Source organism: Jaculus jaculus, chromosome 9, assembly GCF_020740685.1.
Source record: "Jaculus jaculus isolate mJacJac1 chromosome 9, mJacJac1.mat.Y.cur, whole genome shotgun sequence".
Taxonomy (NCBI): Eukaryota; Metazoa; Chordata; class Mammalia; order Rodentia; family Dipodidae; genus Jaculus; species Jaculus jaculus.
Genome location: NC_059110.1, coordinates 89,110,920 through 89,129,334, shown reverse-complemented (window position 1 = coordinate 89,129,334; position 18,415 = coordinate 89,110,920). Strand labels below are relative to the sequence as shown.

Below are 18,415 nucleotides of genomic sequence, written 5' to 3'. Positions count from 1 at the left end.
GACAAACCAGGGACAGCTACATATATGATAGATATCTAGGATATACAAAGAACTCAAAAAATTAAATAATAAGAAATCAAACAAGCCAATTAAAAAATGGGCTATGGAGCTAAATAGAGAGTTCTGAAAAGAAGAAATACAGATGATGTATAAGCATCTAAAAAAATGTTCTACATCCCTAGGCATCAGGGAAATGCAGATTAAAACTACATTGAGATTCCATCTCACTCCTGTCAGATTGGCTACCATCATGAAAACAAATGATCATAAATGTTGGCAGGGATGTGGAAAAAGAGGAACCATTCTACACTGTTGGTGGGAATGCAATCTGGTCTAGCCATTCTGGAAATCAGTGTGGAGGTTCCTAAGACAGCTAAAAATTGATCTACCATATGACCCAACTATAGCACTCCTAGGCATATATCCTAAGGACTCATCTCATTACCTTAGAAATACATGCTCAACCATGTTTATTGCCACTCAATTCACAATAGCTGGGAAATGGAACCAGCCTAGATGTCCCTCAACTGATGAGTGGATAATGAACATATGGCACATTTATACAGTGGAGTTCTACTCAACGGTAAAGAAAAATGAAGTTATGAAATTTGCAGGAAAATGGATGGACCTAGAAAGGATTATACTAAGTGAGGTAACCCAGGCCCAGAAAACCAAGCTCCGCATGTTCTCTCTCATATGTGGATCCTAGCTACACATGATTGGGCTTCTGTGTGAGAAGGAAAAAACTCAGTAGCAGAGGCCAGTAAGCTACAAAAGAGATATAAAGGGAAGAGAAAGGAAGGGAGGGGAGTACTTAATAGGTTGGTATTGTATATATGTAAGTAGAAAAATAGATTAATGGGGGTGAAAAGGCCCAAAATGAGGTCAGGGGAAGAGACTGAGTAAAGGAAAGGTGGAGGGAGGGCTAATCAAAATCTAAGAGGATATAAATAAATCATATGGAAACCTACTTTTTTGGACAATGGAACACTCAGGAGCCGTAGATTGTTGCTGGAAAAATTTCAGTGTAAGGGATGGGATGCCTTCCAGTGAGTTGTTAGCCAGGGAGGTCCCTGATGCCCCCAAAACATTACAGGCCATTGCCAAGGCCCTTGGTTTCCCACCAGGAATAGATGGTAAGACCCTATTGCTGAAGAATCCACATACTTGGGCTGCAAGGCCACTGAGAAATCCTGCTGGAGCTGAGCTGATAACCTCCTCCATGTAGATCAGCTGACAGAAAGCTGGAAGAAGCCATTCTGCATGCAGTTTAATGAGAGAGAAATCAACAGTGAAGATACTCAACAGTGGACGCTGCAAGCTTTATATTTTGCCAGCCCAGGCCAAATGAGCCAACAGGTTCAATAGTGGCACGTCTATCATGGTGGAGCCCAGCTGCCCTCTAATTGGACTGGAGGCCCACTCCATGGGAGGGAATACATCCCTGATACTCAAAACTTAAAACAGGGTATTCATGAAACCAAGGGCCTCGGTAATGGCCTATAATGTTGTGGGGGCATGAGTTTGAGGCTACCCTGATACTACATATTTAATTCCAGGAGAGCCTGAGCTAGATTGAAACCCTACCTCCTAAAACCAAAAACCAAAACAAACCAAAACAAAACAAAAAGAAAAAACAAACAGGGCTGGAGAGCTGGCTTAGAGGTTAAGGCACTTGCCTGTAAAGCCTAAGGTTCTCAGGTTCTATTCCCCAGTTCCAATGTAAGCCAGATGCCCAAGGTGGCTCATGCGTCTGGAGCTCGTTTGCAGTGGCTGGAGTCCCTGGCGCATCAGTTCTCTCTCTCTCTCTCTCTCTCTCTCTCTCTCTCTCTCTCTCTCTCTCTCTCTGTCTAATAAATAAATACAATAAAAAAATAAGCTAGGCATGGTGGCACACACATTTAATACAGTATTTGGGAGGTAGAGGTAGGAGTATCACCATGCGTTCCAGGTCAGTCTGAGACTACATATGGGCTGGAGCAAGACCCTATCTCGAAAAAACAAGAACAAACAAAATCCTGTAAAAAAGGTGCTTGGTGCTCCTTAGCCAGAAGCGCTTCAACCCATCCTCGTGGGTCTGGCAGCGCAGGCGCTTAGCCCCTCCCCCGCCCCGCCCCTCCCCTCCCCCGCCCCGCCCCTCCCCCCCGCGAGGGAGACAGGGAGGGGCTCATCGCTGCAATACCACAGTTCGCCACAGGGAGGCGACGGGGCCCCAGGAGCAAAACGGCCATTCGCAAAGGCGGAAGCGGAAGGGGCGGGACCCAGGCAGCACGTGAAGTTTGAGGTAGCCCAGAGGGTAGAGCTCCTGACTGCCAGGTGGGCGCTTCCTGTGCCTGCCGCGGGCGGAGAAGCTGACGACTTACGGTGGTGAAGTGCCAGCCTCATGGCGGAGATAATCCAGGAGCGCATCGAAGACCGGATCCCCGAATTGGAGCAGCTGGAGCGCGTCGGACTGTTCAGTCACGCGGAGATCAAGTGAGAGCCCGGAGACCCGAAGGATTGGGGCGGGTGTGGCAGCGGCCGGGGTGGGGGACACTTGAGTTGTGCATGGGAAATGCCTTTTCTTTTCTTTTCTTTCTTTCTTTCTTTTTTTTTTTTTTTTTTTGTTTTGTGTAGAGTGTCACTCTAGCCCAGACTGACCTGGAATTCACTCTGTCATCTCAGGGTGTCCCGAACTCATGGCCATCCTCCTACCTCTGCCTCCCGAGTGCTGGGATTAAAGGCGTGCGCCACCACGCCGGGAGGGAAATGTCTTTTGCCGGACTTTGGTGATGCCCAGAATTAAACTTTGATCCATTGAAAGGTGATCGGTCCATTTGACCCACCAGACATGACAGCCCTGCAGGGGAACCGGGGCTTAGGGCAGAAAGTACAACCAGTCCTTATCTGTTAGAGGAGTTTAGGGGCATTTAGAATAGCGGGGGAAATCAGAGAATAAGCACTTTGGTTAAAGTGTTAGCTACGAGTTTAGGATGTAGTGTTCAGGAGATGCGGGTAGACTGCTAGGGAATCCTAGGAGGAATGAGTAAGACTTTTTAAACTTGTAGATTGGGGACCATTGAATTCCATCTTGTACGTAACTTCAGAGCCCAGCCAAAGCGCATGGCACATAGTTGGCATTCAATAGTTCGTTTTAAAAAATATTTTATTTATTTGTTTATGAGAGAGAGAGAGGTAGGGAGAGAGAACAGACACACATACACACACAAAATGGACATGCCAGGGCCTCCTGCCACTGCAAATGAACTCCAGATGCCTGTGCCACTTTGTGCATCTGGCTTTATGTGTATATTGGGAAATGGAACCCAGGTCATCAGGCTTTGCAAGCAAGTGCCTTTAACCACTGAGCAATTTCTCCAGCCTACCAGTTTTTTTTTAAAGGTACTTATTTTTAATGTACATATGTTTATTTTTTGTTTTTCATGGTAGGGTCTCCCTGTAACCCATGCTGACCTGGAATTCACTATGTAGTCTCAGGCTGTCCCTGAACTCACAGTGATCCTTCTACCTCTGTCTTCCAAGTGCTGGGATTAAAGGCATGTGCCACCATGCCAGGCCCTGTGTGTGTGTGTGTGTGTGTGTGTGTGTGTGTACACACTACATATATATATGCAATATTTTATATATATATTTACTTTGGTTTTTCAAAGTAGTGTCTAGCTCTAGTCCAGGCTGACCTGGAATCACTGTGTAGTCTCAGGCTAGCCTCAAACTCAGCAATCCTCCTACCTCTGCCTCCCCAGTGCTGGGATTAAAGGCATGTGCCACTACGCCCAGCCCAGCCCCATAGTTTTATTTTTATTTATTTATTTGAGAAAGGAAGGTAGAGATAGAGAGAGAATGGGTGCGTGCCAAGGCCTCCAGCCATTGCAAACGAACTTCAGACGTGGGTCCTGGGGAATTGAACCTGGGTCCTTTGGCTTTTCAGGCAAGTGCCCTAACTGCTAAGCAATTGCTCCAGCTCACTAGGTTTTTTTTTTTAAAATATTTATTTGCAAGCAAAGAGAAAGAGAGAATATGAATGAGAATTGGTGCTCCAGGGCCTCCAGCTGGTGTAAGCTCCAGATGCATATGCCAGTTTGTGCATCTGGCTTTTTGTAGATACTGGAGAATCAAACTTGGATTGTTAGGCTTTGCAGGCAAGTGCCTTAACTGCTGAGCCATCTTCCCAGATCTTTTTTTTTTCTTTTTTTCCCCTAAGATTTTCTTTTTGGCTTTTGAAGACAGGCTCTCGCTCTAGCCCAGGCTGACCTGGAATTCACTGTGTAGTCTCAGGGTGACCTTGAACTCATGGCAATCCACCTACCTTTGCCTCCCAAGTTCTGGGATTAAAGTTGTGCACCATCATGTCTGGCTTCTTGCTTCCTTCCATCCGTCTGTCTTTCTTTCTTTTCTTCCTTCCTCCCTCCCTCCCTCCCTTCTTCCCTCTCTTCCTTCCTTCCTTCCTTCCTTCCTTTCTCTCTCTCTCTTCTTTCTTTTGAAATTATGTATTTATTTATTTATTTGAGAGAGAGCGAGAGAGATGAGAATGGGTGCACCAGGGGCTCTAGCCACTGCAAACAAATTCCAGATGCACGTGCTACCTTGTGCATCTGGCTTATGTGGGTAAATGGGAATCGAAACTGGGTCCTTAGGCTTTGTAGGAAAACGCCTTAACTGTTAAACTGTAAAGTGGTGCATGTGCCTGGCATTCATTTGCAGTAGCAAGAAACAGTGACACGTGTGGGCTGGAGAGATGGCTTAGTGGTTAAGGTGCTTGCCTGCAAAGCTTAAGAACCCAAGTTCAATTCCCCAGTACCCAATGGCAAGAGGCCCTAGTGTATCCATTTTCTCTCCCTAAAAAAAAAAAAAATAGTGTCGTGCCCATATACATGCACACATACACATGCAAATAAATAAATCAATATCCAGAATAAAATTAATTAATTTAACTTTTGCATTTTTCAAGTGTTATAGTTTAAATGGCTTTCTCTCCAGGGCTATCATTAAGAAGGCTTCTGATCTAGAATACAAGATACAGAGAAGAGCCCTTTTCAAGGAAGATTTCATTAATTATGTTCAAGTAAGTGATTTCATTACTTTTAATCCCCTCACAAATTTTAAATCAGGGAGTGATAAGTTTAACATCAATTTTTTGCAGGATTCTAGAATTGTTGGTCTTACATGGTAGTTTGTGTTTTTTTCTTTGAGGTAGGGTCTCACTCAAGCCCAGGCTAACCTAGAATTCACTATGTAGTCTCAGGGTGGCCTTTAACTCGCAGCGATCCTCCTATCTCAGCTTCCCAAGTGCTGGGATTAAAGGCATGTGCCACAATGCCCATCTGTTTTTCTTTTTTTTATATTTTATTTATTTACTTGAGAAAGAGGAAGAGGCAGAGAGAGAGAGAGAGAGAATGGGCACGCCAGGCCTTCCAGCCACTGCAAATGAACTCCAGACGCATGTACCCCCTTGTGCATCTGGCTTATGTGGGTCCTGGGGAATTGAACCGGGGTTCTTAGATTTCACAGGCAAATACCTTAACCGCTAAGCCATTTCCCCAACCCATCTGTCTGTCTGTTTTTTGAGATCAGGTCTAACTTTATCTCAGACTGACTGGGAATTCAATGTGTAGTCTCAGGGTGGCCTTGATCTCCTGGTGATCCTTCTACCTCTTTTTCCTGAGTGCTGGGATTAAAGGCATGTGCCAGCATGCCCCGTTCTCCAGCCCTTTTTATTTATTTATTCTTTATTTTTATTTTTTATTTATTTATTTTTTTTTTTTAGGTAGAGTCTTGCTTTAGCCCAGGCTGATCTGGAAAGCACTAGGCAGTCTAATGGTTGTCTTGAACTCACGGCCATCCTTCTACCTCTGCTTCCCAGGTGCTGGGATTAAAGGTGTGTGCCATCACACCTAGCTTCCAGTCCTTTAAAAAATATTTTTATTTGTTTATTTGCAAGAAGAGAGAGATAGAGTGAGAGTGTGCCAGGGCATCATGTCACTGCAAATGAACTGTGCCACTCTGTGTATCTGGCACTGGAGAATTGAACCCCGGCCTTTAGGCCAACAAGTGCCTTAACTGCTGAGCCATCTCTGTAGCCCAGACAAAGGTTTATTTATTTGTTTGTTTATTTATTTTTGAGGTTTGGGGGTTACTCTAGCCCAGGCTGACCTGGCACTCATTCTGTAGTTCCATGGTGGCCTTGAACTCACTGTGATATGCCTACTAAGTGTTGGGGTTGAAGTTGTGTACTGTACATTTTTTAAAAGTTTTATTGATTGAGTTGTTATTTATTAGCAGGGAGAGAGGATGAATGGGTATACCAGGCCTTCTAGTAGCCGCTGCACGCGAACTCCAGACACATGCAGCACTGTGTATCTGGCTTTAGTGGATACTGGGAAATCAAACCCAGCTCATTAGGCATTGCAGGCAAATGCCTTAACTATTGAGCCATCTCGTCAGCCCCCACCCCACCCCAACATAGTTTTTAAAATTATTATTACTTTTTATTTTAGAGAGAGAAAGAGACAATTGGCACACCAGGGCTTCCGCCACTGAAATTGAATCTCCAGAAGCTTGGGCCACCTAGTGGGCATGTGCAACCTTGTATTTGCCTCACCTTTGTGCATCTGACTTATGTGGGATCTGGAGATTTGAACATGGGTCTTTAGGCTTTGCAGGCAAGTGCCTTAACTGGTAAACCATCTCTCTTAGCTGCCAATATAGTTTTGTTCTGTTTTGTTTTTTGTTTTTGTGGTAGGGTCTTGCTGTAGCCCAGGCTGACCTGGAATTCATTATGTAGTCTCAGGGTGGCCTTGAACTCAAGGCAATCCTTCCCTCCCAAGTGCACATATGCACACAGGTAAACACACATGCATACATGTACACGCATACATGAAAAAATAGTCCTGGCTGGAGAGATGGCTCAGTGGTTAAGGCACTTGCCAACAGTGCCTAACAACCTGTGTGAAGTTTCCCAATGCCCACATAAAGCCACATGCACAAAGTAGAACATGAATCTGGAGTCTGTTTCAGTGGCTGGAGTCCTGGTGCTCCCATTCCCTCTTCCTCTCTTTTATCTTCTTCTGCTTGTACATAAACAAACAAACAAAGAAACAGATGTTTAAAAATAGATTGATATTATAAGCATTGCAAATTTTTTTTTTAAGTTTCTTGTTAGTAATCTGCTGGTTTAATTCTTGGTGTGTATGAGCTGATTAATAATACTGTCAGTGTTTGTAAGTTATATAGGTAAGAGGAGTTTTTATTGAACTCTGGCTTTTTGGGGGGTGAATTTACAGTGAACTCAGGCTTTTGGGGGGCTAAATTTTAGTGACTTCTAGACATTTATTATAAATTCTGCTTTCCGTTACTGAATTGCCTTCTTTTTTATGTTCCCAATTTTTACTTTAAGTGTTTAAAGAGTATACTTTTTCACACTTCTATTTCTTTGTATTTTCCCCCCATAGTATGAAATTAACCTTTTGGAGCTGATCCAGAGAAGACGAGCAGTAAGTCAATTTAATTTTTAAAAATTTTTATTTATGTATTTCAATATTTATTTATTTGAGAGAGAGAGAGAGAGAAAGAAAGAAAGAAAGACAGACAGACAGACAGACAATGGGCATGCCAGGGCCTCTAGCCACTGCAAATGAACCCAGATGCATGTGCTGCCCTGTGCACCTGGCTTACATAGGTAGTGGGGAGTGGAACTTGGGTCCTTAGGCTTCTCAGGCCAAAGCCTTAAACAGTAAGCCTTCTCTCCAGCCCAATTTTTTTTTTTTTTTTTTAGGTAGTATCTTATTCCTGGGAAGTAGGCTTATTTGGAATTTACTCTGTAGTCTCAGGCAGTCCTACATCTGCTTCCTGAGTGCTGTGATTAAAGGCATGTGCCACCATTCGTGTCCTTTTCCAATTTTTTTTTTTTTTTTTTTTAGGCAAACAAGTACTTTTAGCTGCTTAGTAATCCCCTACTTCAATTTCCTTTAATGGTTTTTGTTGTTGTTGTTTTGCTTTAAAAAATTTTTTTTGGTGTGAGGGGGTGCCGGTTGAGGTAGAGTCTTAACTGTAGCCCGGGCTGGCCTGGAATTCACTATGTAGTCTCAGGGTGGCCTTCAACTCATGGCGATCCTCCTACCTCTGCCTCCTGAATGCTGGGATTAAAGGTGGGTGCTACCATGCCCGGCATACTTCAATTTTTCCTTCTTTTTTTTTTTTCTAGGCAGAGTCTCACTCTCTAGTCCGGGCTGACCTGGAATTCACTATGTAGTCTTAGGGTGGCCGTGAACTCATAGTGTTCCTTATATCTCTTCTTCCAGAGTGCTGGGATTAAAGGCAAGCACCACCATGGCCCACTCAATTTTTTTTGTAAGCTGGAAAAAAATATAGAACTAAGCAGGTGGATTCATAGGTAGAACTTAGACTTGGGAGGCAATATTGAAAAACTGTGTTGTGCTCACACTGGACATTTGTAATTAGTTTCCTTTGTCAGAACTTTTCTTTTTGGTCGTTGAGACAGGTGTCATGTATTCCAGGCTGACCTCAAACTTACTGTGTAGCTGAGGAAAACCTCAGACTCCTGATGTTCTCACATCTGGCTCCCAAGTGCTGGGATTCCAGCTGCTTGCCACCATACCTGATTTGTGTGGTGCTGGGAGTTGAGCCCAAGACTTCAAGTATACTAGGCTAGCACACTACCAAATGAGTTCCTCTGTACATCATCAGGACTGTTAAAAAATGTGGCCTGCTGGTGTGGTTGCACACGCCTTTAATCCCAGCACTTGAGAGGCAGAGGTAGGATCGCCTTGGTCATGGGTTCAGCCTGGTCAACAGTGAGACCCTACCTTAAAAAAAAAAAAAGCCAGTTGTGGTAGTACATGCCTTTTAACCCAGCACTGGCAGGCAGAGGTGGGAGGATTCCAGTGAGTTTGAGACCAGCCTGGGCCTACAGAGTGAGGTCCAGGTCAGCTAGGGGTAGGGTAAGACCTTACCTTAAAAAAAAAAGTTGGGCTAGACGTGGTGGCATACGCCTATAATCACAGCACTCAGGAGGCGAGAATTGCTGTGAGTTTGAGGCCACCCTGAGACTACATAGTGAATTGCAGGCCAGCCTGGGCTACAGCAAGACCCTACCTTGAAAAACCAAAAAGAAAAAAAGGTTGGGCTGGAGAGTTGGCTGAAAGGTTAAGGCACTTGCCTGCAAAGCCAAAGAACCTCAGTTTGATTTCCCAGGACCCACATAAGCCAGATGCACAAGGTGATGCATGCATCTGGAGTTTGTAGTGGCTGGAGGCCCTGCTGTGCCCATTCCCTCCCTCCCTCCCTCTCTCTCAAATAAATAAATAAATAAATAAATATATTTTAAGAGAGTAAACAAAGGTAAGTGTGACTACTTTGGATAAAACTAAGGCTTTTTTTTTGTCCCATTTTAGCGCATTAAATATTCATTTAAGAAAGACGAGATTGAGCATTCTATTGTACACCGGGTACAAGGTATTTTTGGACGTGCTTCAGCAAAGTGGAAAGTAAGTGATGAGCGCATACTTGAAGAGATGTGGGGATATATTGTATACAGTTATGAGCTGCGTATTCAAATGCCATTATGAAAGGTGATCTTACTACTTTATTCTTTTTCTGTAAGTTTAGTACATTATTAGCGTTTAGAAAATCACTTGGAGATAGTTGAGTGTCTCTAAAGTCCACTGAGGACTTGGAGGTGAAGATAAATGTAGGAGTCATACCTTAGTAATTTGGCATAATGGGAAGTACTTTTGCTTTCTGAGAATGTAAAGTTTACACATTTTTATTCATCTATTAGAGAGAGTGAGAGAATGGGTGTGCCAGGGCCCCAGCTGCCACAAATGAACTCCAGATGCTTGTGATGCATGCTGCACTATGTGCTCCTGGCTTACATGGGTCCTGGGGACTGAATTCTGTGGTTTTGTTGGCACGCACCTTAACTGCTATGCCATTCCTCCAGCCCTTAAAATATTGTTTCTGCGCCTGGTTGAGACCTTTTCAGAACTACTCTGAACAAACTGGGTAGACAAATATGTTCTTTTGGGGCTTGGTGGGTAGAAGTGGAGGTCAGCTTGTATTAGAATGGTTTAGAGATCAAGGCCTTGGGTTAGGAAGAGTCTCATACCCTGGAGAGTGTATTGACACACTGAAATTGACCTGTTCTCAATGGAGTGAATTCATGCAAAGGAGTCTTACATGTTAAGGTCAAGTTTGGGCAGCTTACTACAGCTCTTTTCTTGCAGGATGATGTTCAACTTTGGCTATCTTATGTAGTGTTTTGTAAGAAATGGGTAAGTAAAGCTATTTATTGCTTCCTCTTCTTTTTGTTAATAAGCATTTAAGCATCATACTTTGTTACTGAATTCCAAGTTTTCTGCAGAAGTATAAGGTTAACTAATAGGAAAAGAACCTTGGAAGGCTAAACTGGACTTCAGTGTAACATTCATAGAGCTATGTAAATGAAAATAATTGTCATGGCCTGGCGTGGTGGTGCACACCTTTAATCCCAGCACTTGGAAGGCAGAAGTAGGAGGATTGCCGAGAGTTCGAGGCCACCCTGAGACTACATAGTGAATTCTAGGTCAGCCTGAGCTAGAGTGAGACCCTGTCACGGGGAAAAAAAAGAAACAAAAGAAAAGAAAAAAAAATTGTTATGCATGCTTCTCAATTTATAAAATTAGGTAGACCATTTATGTTTAGCGATTTCAGTAGAAAAGCCACAAGTGTGTCTGTATTTTCTGGTATGTCCTAATAGCAGTTATTGTTCATTTGAGTTTTACAGTTGGTGAGAATATTTTTTATATTGCTTACAGATTAATAGCAATGACTTGTCATTGCAGGAAGTAGTTTTTTTTAATTCTTCTTTTACAGGCTACTAAAGCTCAACTTAGCAAAGTATTCTCTGCTATGCTGGCCATTCATTCAAACAAGCCAGGTATGATGAAATTCTCATTAGTTTGTTTTTTCCTACATTTTGTTTAGACTCATATAATCTTAAAATTTATCTTGTGTGATGAGTTTAAGAGAGAGTATTTGTAGGATTTAAGCTTAGGCAGTTAGCATTAGCAAAACTACTTCCTGTGCCACGTTTTATCTGTGGACAAGGATTCTTTCTGTCTGTCTATACCTATTGATCTATTTAAATTTTCTTTTAATTTTTATTTTTCAAGGTAGGGTCTCACTCTAGCTCAAGCTGACGTGGCTTTCACTATGTAGTCTCAGGGTGGCCTCCCATGTGCTGGGATACTGGGTGTGTGCCACCACGCCCAGCTTTGTTTTCCTTTTTCCTTTTTTGGTTTTTTGAGGTAGGGTCTCACTTCAGGCTGACCTGGAATGCATTATATAGTCCCTGGGTGGCCTGGAACTCAGTCTGTCCTCCTACCTCTGCCTCCTGAGTACTGGAAGTGAAGCTGTGTACCACCATGCCCAGCTAAAATATGCTTGTTTATTTTATTTTTATTTATGAGAGAGAGAAAATGAGGCTGATATATGGAGAGAATGGGTTTGCTAGGACCTCCAACCACTACTAAGGAACTGGAGACACATGGTCCATGTTGTGTATTTGGATTGTGTGGGTCCTGGGTAATTGAGCCATGGTCCTTTGGCTTTGTAGACAAGTGCCTTCACCTCTAGACCATCTCCTCAGCCCTGTTAGTACAAATTTATAAAGTTGGCTGGCACAATGTAGGTAAGATTTCTCATGTGAATAATGAGTAAATGGCATACTGTTCTCTGGTGGACATATTCCTGTACTTATTCTTAGAGTATTTGTGGCTTCACCAGACATTTTATACTACATATGACTCATATATGCTACATTTGGCTCTGTTTTATCTGTAGAAGGATACAGCAAGATAACATTAACATTTTGTCTCATCCAGGTGTGGTGGTATATGTCTTTAATCCCAGTACTCCAGAGGCAGAGGTAGGAGGATTTCCTTAAGTTCAAGGCCACCCTGAGACTATGTTGTAAATTCCAGGTCAGGCTGGGCTAGAGTGAGACCCTACCTCAAAAAACAAAACAAAATGAAACACACACAAAAAGATTGTTTTGTTTGCATTTATTTATTTGGCTTTTCAAGGTAGGGTATTATTCTACCCCATGCTGCCCGGAATTCCCTATGTAGTCTGAGGGTGGCCTTGAACTCACAGCAGTCTCACCTCTGCCTCCCCAATGCTGGTAGTAAATGCATGTACAAGAAGGAGTGTGAGTTGGCATGCCTGGGCCTTCAGCCACTATAATTCCAGATGTTCGTGCCACCCTGTGCCCGGGTGCGATCTTGCGTGTGTGCCACCCTGTGCCCGTGTGCGATCTTGCGTGTGTGCCACCCTGTGCCCGTGTGCGATCTTGCGTGTGCACCACCCTGTGCCCGTGTGCGATCTTGCGTGTGTGCCACCTGTGCCCGTGTGCGATCTTGCGTGTGTGCCACCCTGTGCCCGTGTGCGATCTTGCGTGTGTGCCACCTGTGCCCGTGTGCGATCTTGCGTGTGTGCCACCTGTGCCCGTGTGCGATCTTGCGTGTGTGCCACCTGTGCCCGTGTGCGATCTTGCGTGTGTGCCACCCTGTGCCCGTGTGCGATCTTGCATGTGTGCCACCTGTGCCCGTGTGCGATCTTGCGTGTGCGCCACCCTGTGCCCGTGTGTGATCTTGCGTGTGTGCCACCCTGTGCCCGTGTGCGATCTTGCGTGTGTGTCACCTGTGCCCGTGTGCGATCTTGCGTGTGTGCCACCCTGTGCCCGTGTGCGATCTTGCGTGTGTGCCACCCTGTGCGACTGGCTTACGAGAGATCTCAAGAGTTGAACATGGGTCTTTAGGCTTTGTAGGCAAGTGCCTTAACCACTAAGCCATCTCTATAGCCCTGCTGTATTTTATTTATTTTCTGTTTTTCAAGGTACGGTCTCTAGCTTAGGCTGACCTGGAATTCACTGTGTAGTTTCAGGCTGGCCTCGAACTCACGGCAGTCCTCCTACCTCTGCCTTCTGAGTGCTGGGATTAAAGGTGTGTGCCACTATGTCCGGCATTATGTAGTAAAGGTTTTAGAAAGTTTTTAGATTAATTTTCTATTTAGAAAGACAAAGTGTGGTGTTTTGTTTTTTTTTTTCAAGGTAGGGTTTTACTATAGCCCAGATTGAGCTGGAATTTACTTCAGGATGACCTCAAACTCAGTGATTCTCCTACTTCTGCTTCCCTCGTGCTGGGATCAAAGGTGTGTGTACCACCATGCATGGCTAAAACTTTTTTCTTTAAATTTTAATTTTTGTTATTTATTTTGAGAGAGAGGGAGAAAGAGGCAGATATATAGAGAGAATGGGCACGCCAGGGCCTCCAGCCAATGCAGACGAACTCCAGATACATGTGCCACCTTCTGCATCTGGCTTATGTTGGTACTGGGTAATTGAACCTGGGTCCTTAGGCTTCACAGGCAAGTGCCTTAAGCCCTAAGATATCTCTCCAGCACAAAACGTGTTCATTCTTTATTTTTATTTTTTTGATTTTCTGAGGTAGGATCTCTCTCTAGCTCAGGCTTACTTGGAATTCACTATGTATTCTCAGGGTGGTCTGGAATTCACGGCAATCCTCCTAACTCTGCCTCCTGAGTGCTGGGATTAAAGGCGTGCACCACTATTTCCTGCTTATGTGTTTATTTTTAAAAAACGTTTATTTATTTGCTGGCACAGAGAGAGAGGGAGAGGGAGGGGGAGGGAGAATATATATATATACATATGCATATATATATGTATATATATATATGTATATATGGGTGGGTGTGCCAGGGTCTCTAGTCACTGCAAATGGAACTCCAGATGCATGTGCTACTTTTTTTGCGGGGGAGGGGTTAAGGTAGGGTCTCACTCTAGCCCAGGCTGACCTGGAATTCACTGTGTAGTCTCAGGGTTGCCTGGGACTCACAGCAATCCTCCTACCTCTGCCTTGAGTTCTGGGATTAAAGGCGTGCACCACCACACCCGGCTTTATTTTATTTTTTGAGGTAGGGTCTCACTCTAGCCCAGGCTGACCTGGCATTCACTATGTTGTCTCAAAGTGGCCTTGAATTCAGTGTGATACTCCTACCTCTGCTTCCCAAGTGCTGTGATTAAACGTGTGCCCCACTACACCTGGCCATCAAGCATTGCCCTTAGGAATTCCCTGTGTGCATCTCCTTTCTCCCTATTGTAAGATAAAGAAATTCATTAGATACAAGAATAGGAGCATTTATCTTTTCAAACCTCGCTTGATTCATTTACTGAAATGAAATCTGTTGTTTTTTCACTTACAGCTTTGTGGATAATGGCAGCCAAATGGGAAATGGAGGATCGCCTGTCCTCAGAGAGTGCAAGGCAGCTCTTCCTTCGGGCTTTACGCTTTCACCCTGAGTGCCCAAAACTCTATCAAGAAGTGAGTGTTTGTGTACATAGGATGAGAGAGTGATATCTCATGATGACATATTGAGGACAAATACTGTTAAAAATGTGGTGTGGTGGGGCTGGAGAGATGGCTTAGCGGTTAAGTGCTTGCCTGTGAAGCCTAAGGACCCCGGTTCGAGGCTCGGTTCCCCAGGTCCCACGTTAGCCAGATGCACAAGGGGGCGCATGCGTCTGGAGTTCGTTTGCAGAGGCTGGAAGCCCTGGCGCGCCCATTCTCTCTCTCTCCCTCTATCTGTCTTTCTCTCTGTGTCTGTCGCTCTCAAATAAATAAATAAATAAAAATTTTAAAAAAAAATGTGGTGTGGTATATTTTATTTATTTATTTACCCTTTCATAATTTTTTAAATAAATCAAAAATTTTTTTTTTAAATTTTTTATTTATTTATTTGAGAGTGACAGACACAGAGAGAAAGACAGATAGAGGGAGAGAGAGAATGGGCGCGCCAGGGCTTCCAGCCTCTGCAAACGAACTCCAGACGCGTGCGCCCCCTTGTGCATCTGGCTAACGTGGGACCTGGGGAACCGAGCCTCGAACCGGGGTCCTTAGGCTTCACAGGCAAGCGCTTAACCGCTAAGCCATCTCTCCAGCCCTCAAAAATTTTTAATAAAGTTACTAAGCCAGGTATGGTGGCACACACCTTTAATCAATCCCAGCATTTGGGAGGCAGAGGTAGGAGGATCACCATGAGTTTGAGGCCACCCTGAGACTACATAGTGAATTCTAGGTCAGCCTGGGCTAGAGTGAGACCCTACCTCGAAAAAAAAAATAGTTATCAATTTGAGAGAGAAACAGGCAGATAGAAAGAGAAGAATGGGTGCACCAGGGCCTCCAGCCATTGCAAAGGAACTCCAGATGTATGCACCACCTTGTGCATCTGGCTCATGTGGGTCCTGGGGAATCAGCCTTTGTCCTTGGGGTTCACAGGAAAACGCCTTAACCACTAAGCCATCTCTACAACCCTCTTTTGGTTTTTTTATTTACTTTTGTTGAGGTAGGGTCTCACTCAGACCCAGGCTGTCCTAGAATTCGCTATGTAGTCTCAGGGCGGCCTGGAACTCATGGTGATCTTCCTACCTCAGCTTCCTCAGTGCTGTGATTAACAGCCTATGCCACCACACCCGCCTGTGCTCTCCTCTCTCTGAGGAAGTCTCTTGCTGCTGCAGAATGGCTTTACATGGGTGTTGGAGAATTGAACTTGGGCTGACAGGCTTTACAAAGGAAGGTCTTTGGCCACGGAGCTATCTTCCAGTTCTGCTCTGCGTTTTTATCACTCAATGAGGATAGAGGTCCAGACTACCCAGTCAGCCTTTTTTGTGCTTTTAACATACATGGATTAGGTCATGAAGTTACCTGTAGAGACTTCATTGTTAAATGATAAACATATATTTGTCAACTGGATTAAGCTCACTGCAACATGTTTGTTCTTCTCTTCCTTTTAGGACTAGACTTCACAGCTTCAAGTAAATAAACAAAAACACAGAGAGAGAATGAATATATATATGGGCACTCCAGGACCTCTAGCCACTGCAAATAAACCCTAGTTGCATGTACCATCTTGTGCTTCTGGCTTATGTGGGTACTGGGGAATCAAACCTTGGTCCAGATTTCACTGGCAGCACCTTAACTACTAAGCCATCTATCCAGCCCTTTTTATTTTTATTTTTAGTTATTTATTTATTTGGTTTTTCAAGGTAGGATTGTTTGCTCTAGCAGAGGCTGACCTGGAATTCACTATGTAGTCTCAGAATGGCCTTTTACTCATAGCAATTCGCCTACCTCTGCCTCCCAACTGCTGGGATTAAAGGCATGTGCTACTACACCCAGCTTTTTAAAAAAAATTATTATGTATAAATGTGTGTGTGTATGTGTATTGTTTATTTTTATTTATTTATTTGAGAGCTATAGAGAGAGAGAGAGAATGGGCGCGCCAGGGCTGCCAGCCACTGCAAACGAACTCCAGATGCGTGCGTCCCCTTGTGCATCTGGCTAACATGGGTCCTGGAGAATTGAGCCTCAAACTGGGGTTCTTAGGCTTCACAGGCAAGTGCTTAACCACTAAGCCATCTCTCCAGCCCATTATTTATATTTTTAAAAATATGTTTAATTAATTAATTAATTTATTCAGGAGAGAGAAAGAGGCAGAGAGAGAGGGAGGGAGGGAGGGAGAGAACGGGCACACCAGCGCCTCCAGCCACTGCAAATGAACTCCATATTCGTGTACCCCTTTGTGCATCTGGCCTTTGTGGTGCTGGAGAATTGAACTGGGATCCTTTGGCTTTGGCAGTCAAATGTCTTAACCACTAGCCATCTCTCCAGGTCTATTTATTTTTTATTTTTGAGACAGTGAGAGACTTAGAAAGAATTGGTGCACCAGGGCCTGAGACACAGCAATTGAACTCCTGATAGTTGCCCCACCTAGTGGGTATTTGCAACCCTGCTCTTGCCTTACCTATATGCATCTGGTTTACATGGTATCTGGAGAGTCAAACGTGGTCCTTAGGTTTCACAGTCAAGTGCCTTTACTGCTATGCCATCTCTCCAGCCCCTCTTTTTTGTGTTTCTAGGTAGTGTCTTACTCTGGCTGATCTGGAATTCTCTGTGTAGTCTCAGGGTGGCCTCAAACTTGCTGCGATCCTCCTACGTCTGCCTCCCAAGTACTGGGATTAAAGGCATGCAGTCCCATGTCTGGCTTTCAGACATTACTGCTTTTTGAGTTGTGAAGTTATAGTGTACCAAAACATTAAAAAATTAAAAAATATATTTTATTTATTTATTTGAGAAGGGGGGGGAAGAAGAAAAAGGCAGATAGAGAGAATGGATGGACGTGCTAGGGTCTCCTCTAGTCACTGCAAAAAAATCTAGATGTATGAGTCACCTTGTGTATCTGGCTTTGTGTGGGTACTGGGGAATCAAGCCTAGGTCCTTTGGAATTGCAGGAAAGCACCTTAACCATTAAACTGTCTCTCTAGCCCTCAAAAAATTTTGACTAACACCCTCAGTTTGCATGTCAAAAGAACTTCAAGCTTAAAATCTCATTTTCACCCTGCCTTGTCAATACTAGTAATTTCATGACAGAGTAAAATGTGTGTATGGCTGAGCTGCCTGCCTGCAAAGCATAAGGACTGGGCTTGTTTCCCCAGTACCCACGGTTTTGAATTTGTTTGCAGTGGCTGGAAGCCCTGGCTGTCCATTTTCTTTCTGTCTGTCTCTCTTTGTGTTTTCTTTTTTTTTTTGGTTTTTGGAGGTAGTGTCCTGCTCTAGCTCAGACTGACCTGGCATTCACTTTGTAGTCTCAGGGTGGCCTTGAAGTCATGACACTCCTCCTACCTCTGCCCCCAAGTGATGGGATTAAAGGATTGTGCCACCACGCCTGCATCTTGTCTCTTCTTAAATTTAATTAATTTAATTTATTTATTTGAGAGAGAAAGAGGCAGAGGAAGGATGAGAGAGAATGGGCGTGCCAGGGCCTCCAGCCACTGCAGACAAACTCCATATGCAAGTGCCCCCTTGTGCATATGGCTTATGTGGGTCCTGGAGAATCAAACCAGGATCCTTTGGCTTTGCAGGCAAATGTCTTAACCACTAAGCCATCTCTCCAGCCCTGTCTGTTTCTTTCTATCTCAAATAAATAAATAATAAAAATATTAAAATAAGTATACTTCCCTGACTTCCTGTATCTGTTATTTATGAGTTATATAAAAGACACCTTGAATGTTTTCTAATTGAAAAAAGTGTATCTAAGGATTGTTGCTCACTACTTCCTTTTTGCAGTACTTTCGCATGGAGCTGATGAATGCTGAGAAACTGAGAAAGGAAAAGCAAGAATTTGAAAAAGCTGACATGGATATGGTATGAGCCTAATGTATTGTCACTTGTCTTTTGAGCCTGCTTAGGTTTGGGGTATATTTTCCTTTCCAATTTAATATCATATTTTCCAACTTAAAGGTACATTTAGAGTTGGTGTAATTTAATGATCTTAGTAATAACAT

General features: G+C 43.8%; 1 protein-coding gene across 1 annotated transcript in view; it reads left to right on the top strand.

Moving 5' to 3' along the window:
- The first annotated feature begins 2,260 nt into the window (after positions 1-2,260).
- Positions 2,261-18,415, top strand: part of Utp6 (UTP6 small subunit processome component) — a 37,937-nt gene continuing 21,782 nt past the window's right edge. The window contains exons 1-8 of the mRNA XM_045158629.1: positions 2,261-2,475; positions 4,978-5,062; positions 7,449-7,490; positions 9,411-9,503; positions 10,242-10,289; positions 10,870-10,933; positions 14,278-14,396; positions 18,198-18,275. Of these exons, the coding sequence (XP_045014564.1) occupies positions 2,384-2,475; positions 4,978-5,062; positions 7,449-7,490; positions 9,411-9,503; positions 10,242-10,289; positions 10,870-10,933; positions 14,278-14,396; positions 18,198-18,275 (621 nt within the window). The 5' untranslated portion in view covers positions 2,261-2,383. The remainder of the gene's footprint in view (positions 2,476-4,977; positions 5,063-7,448; positions 7,491-9,410; positions 9,504-10,241; positions 10,290-10,869; positions 10,934-14,277; positions 14,397-18,197; positions 18,276-18,415) is intronic.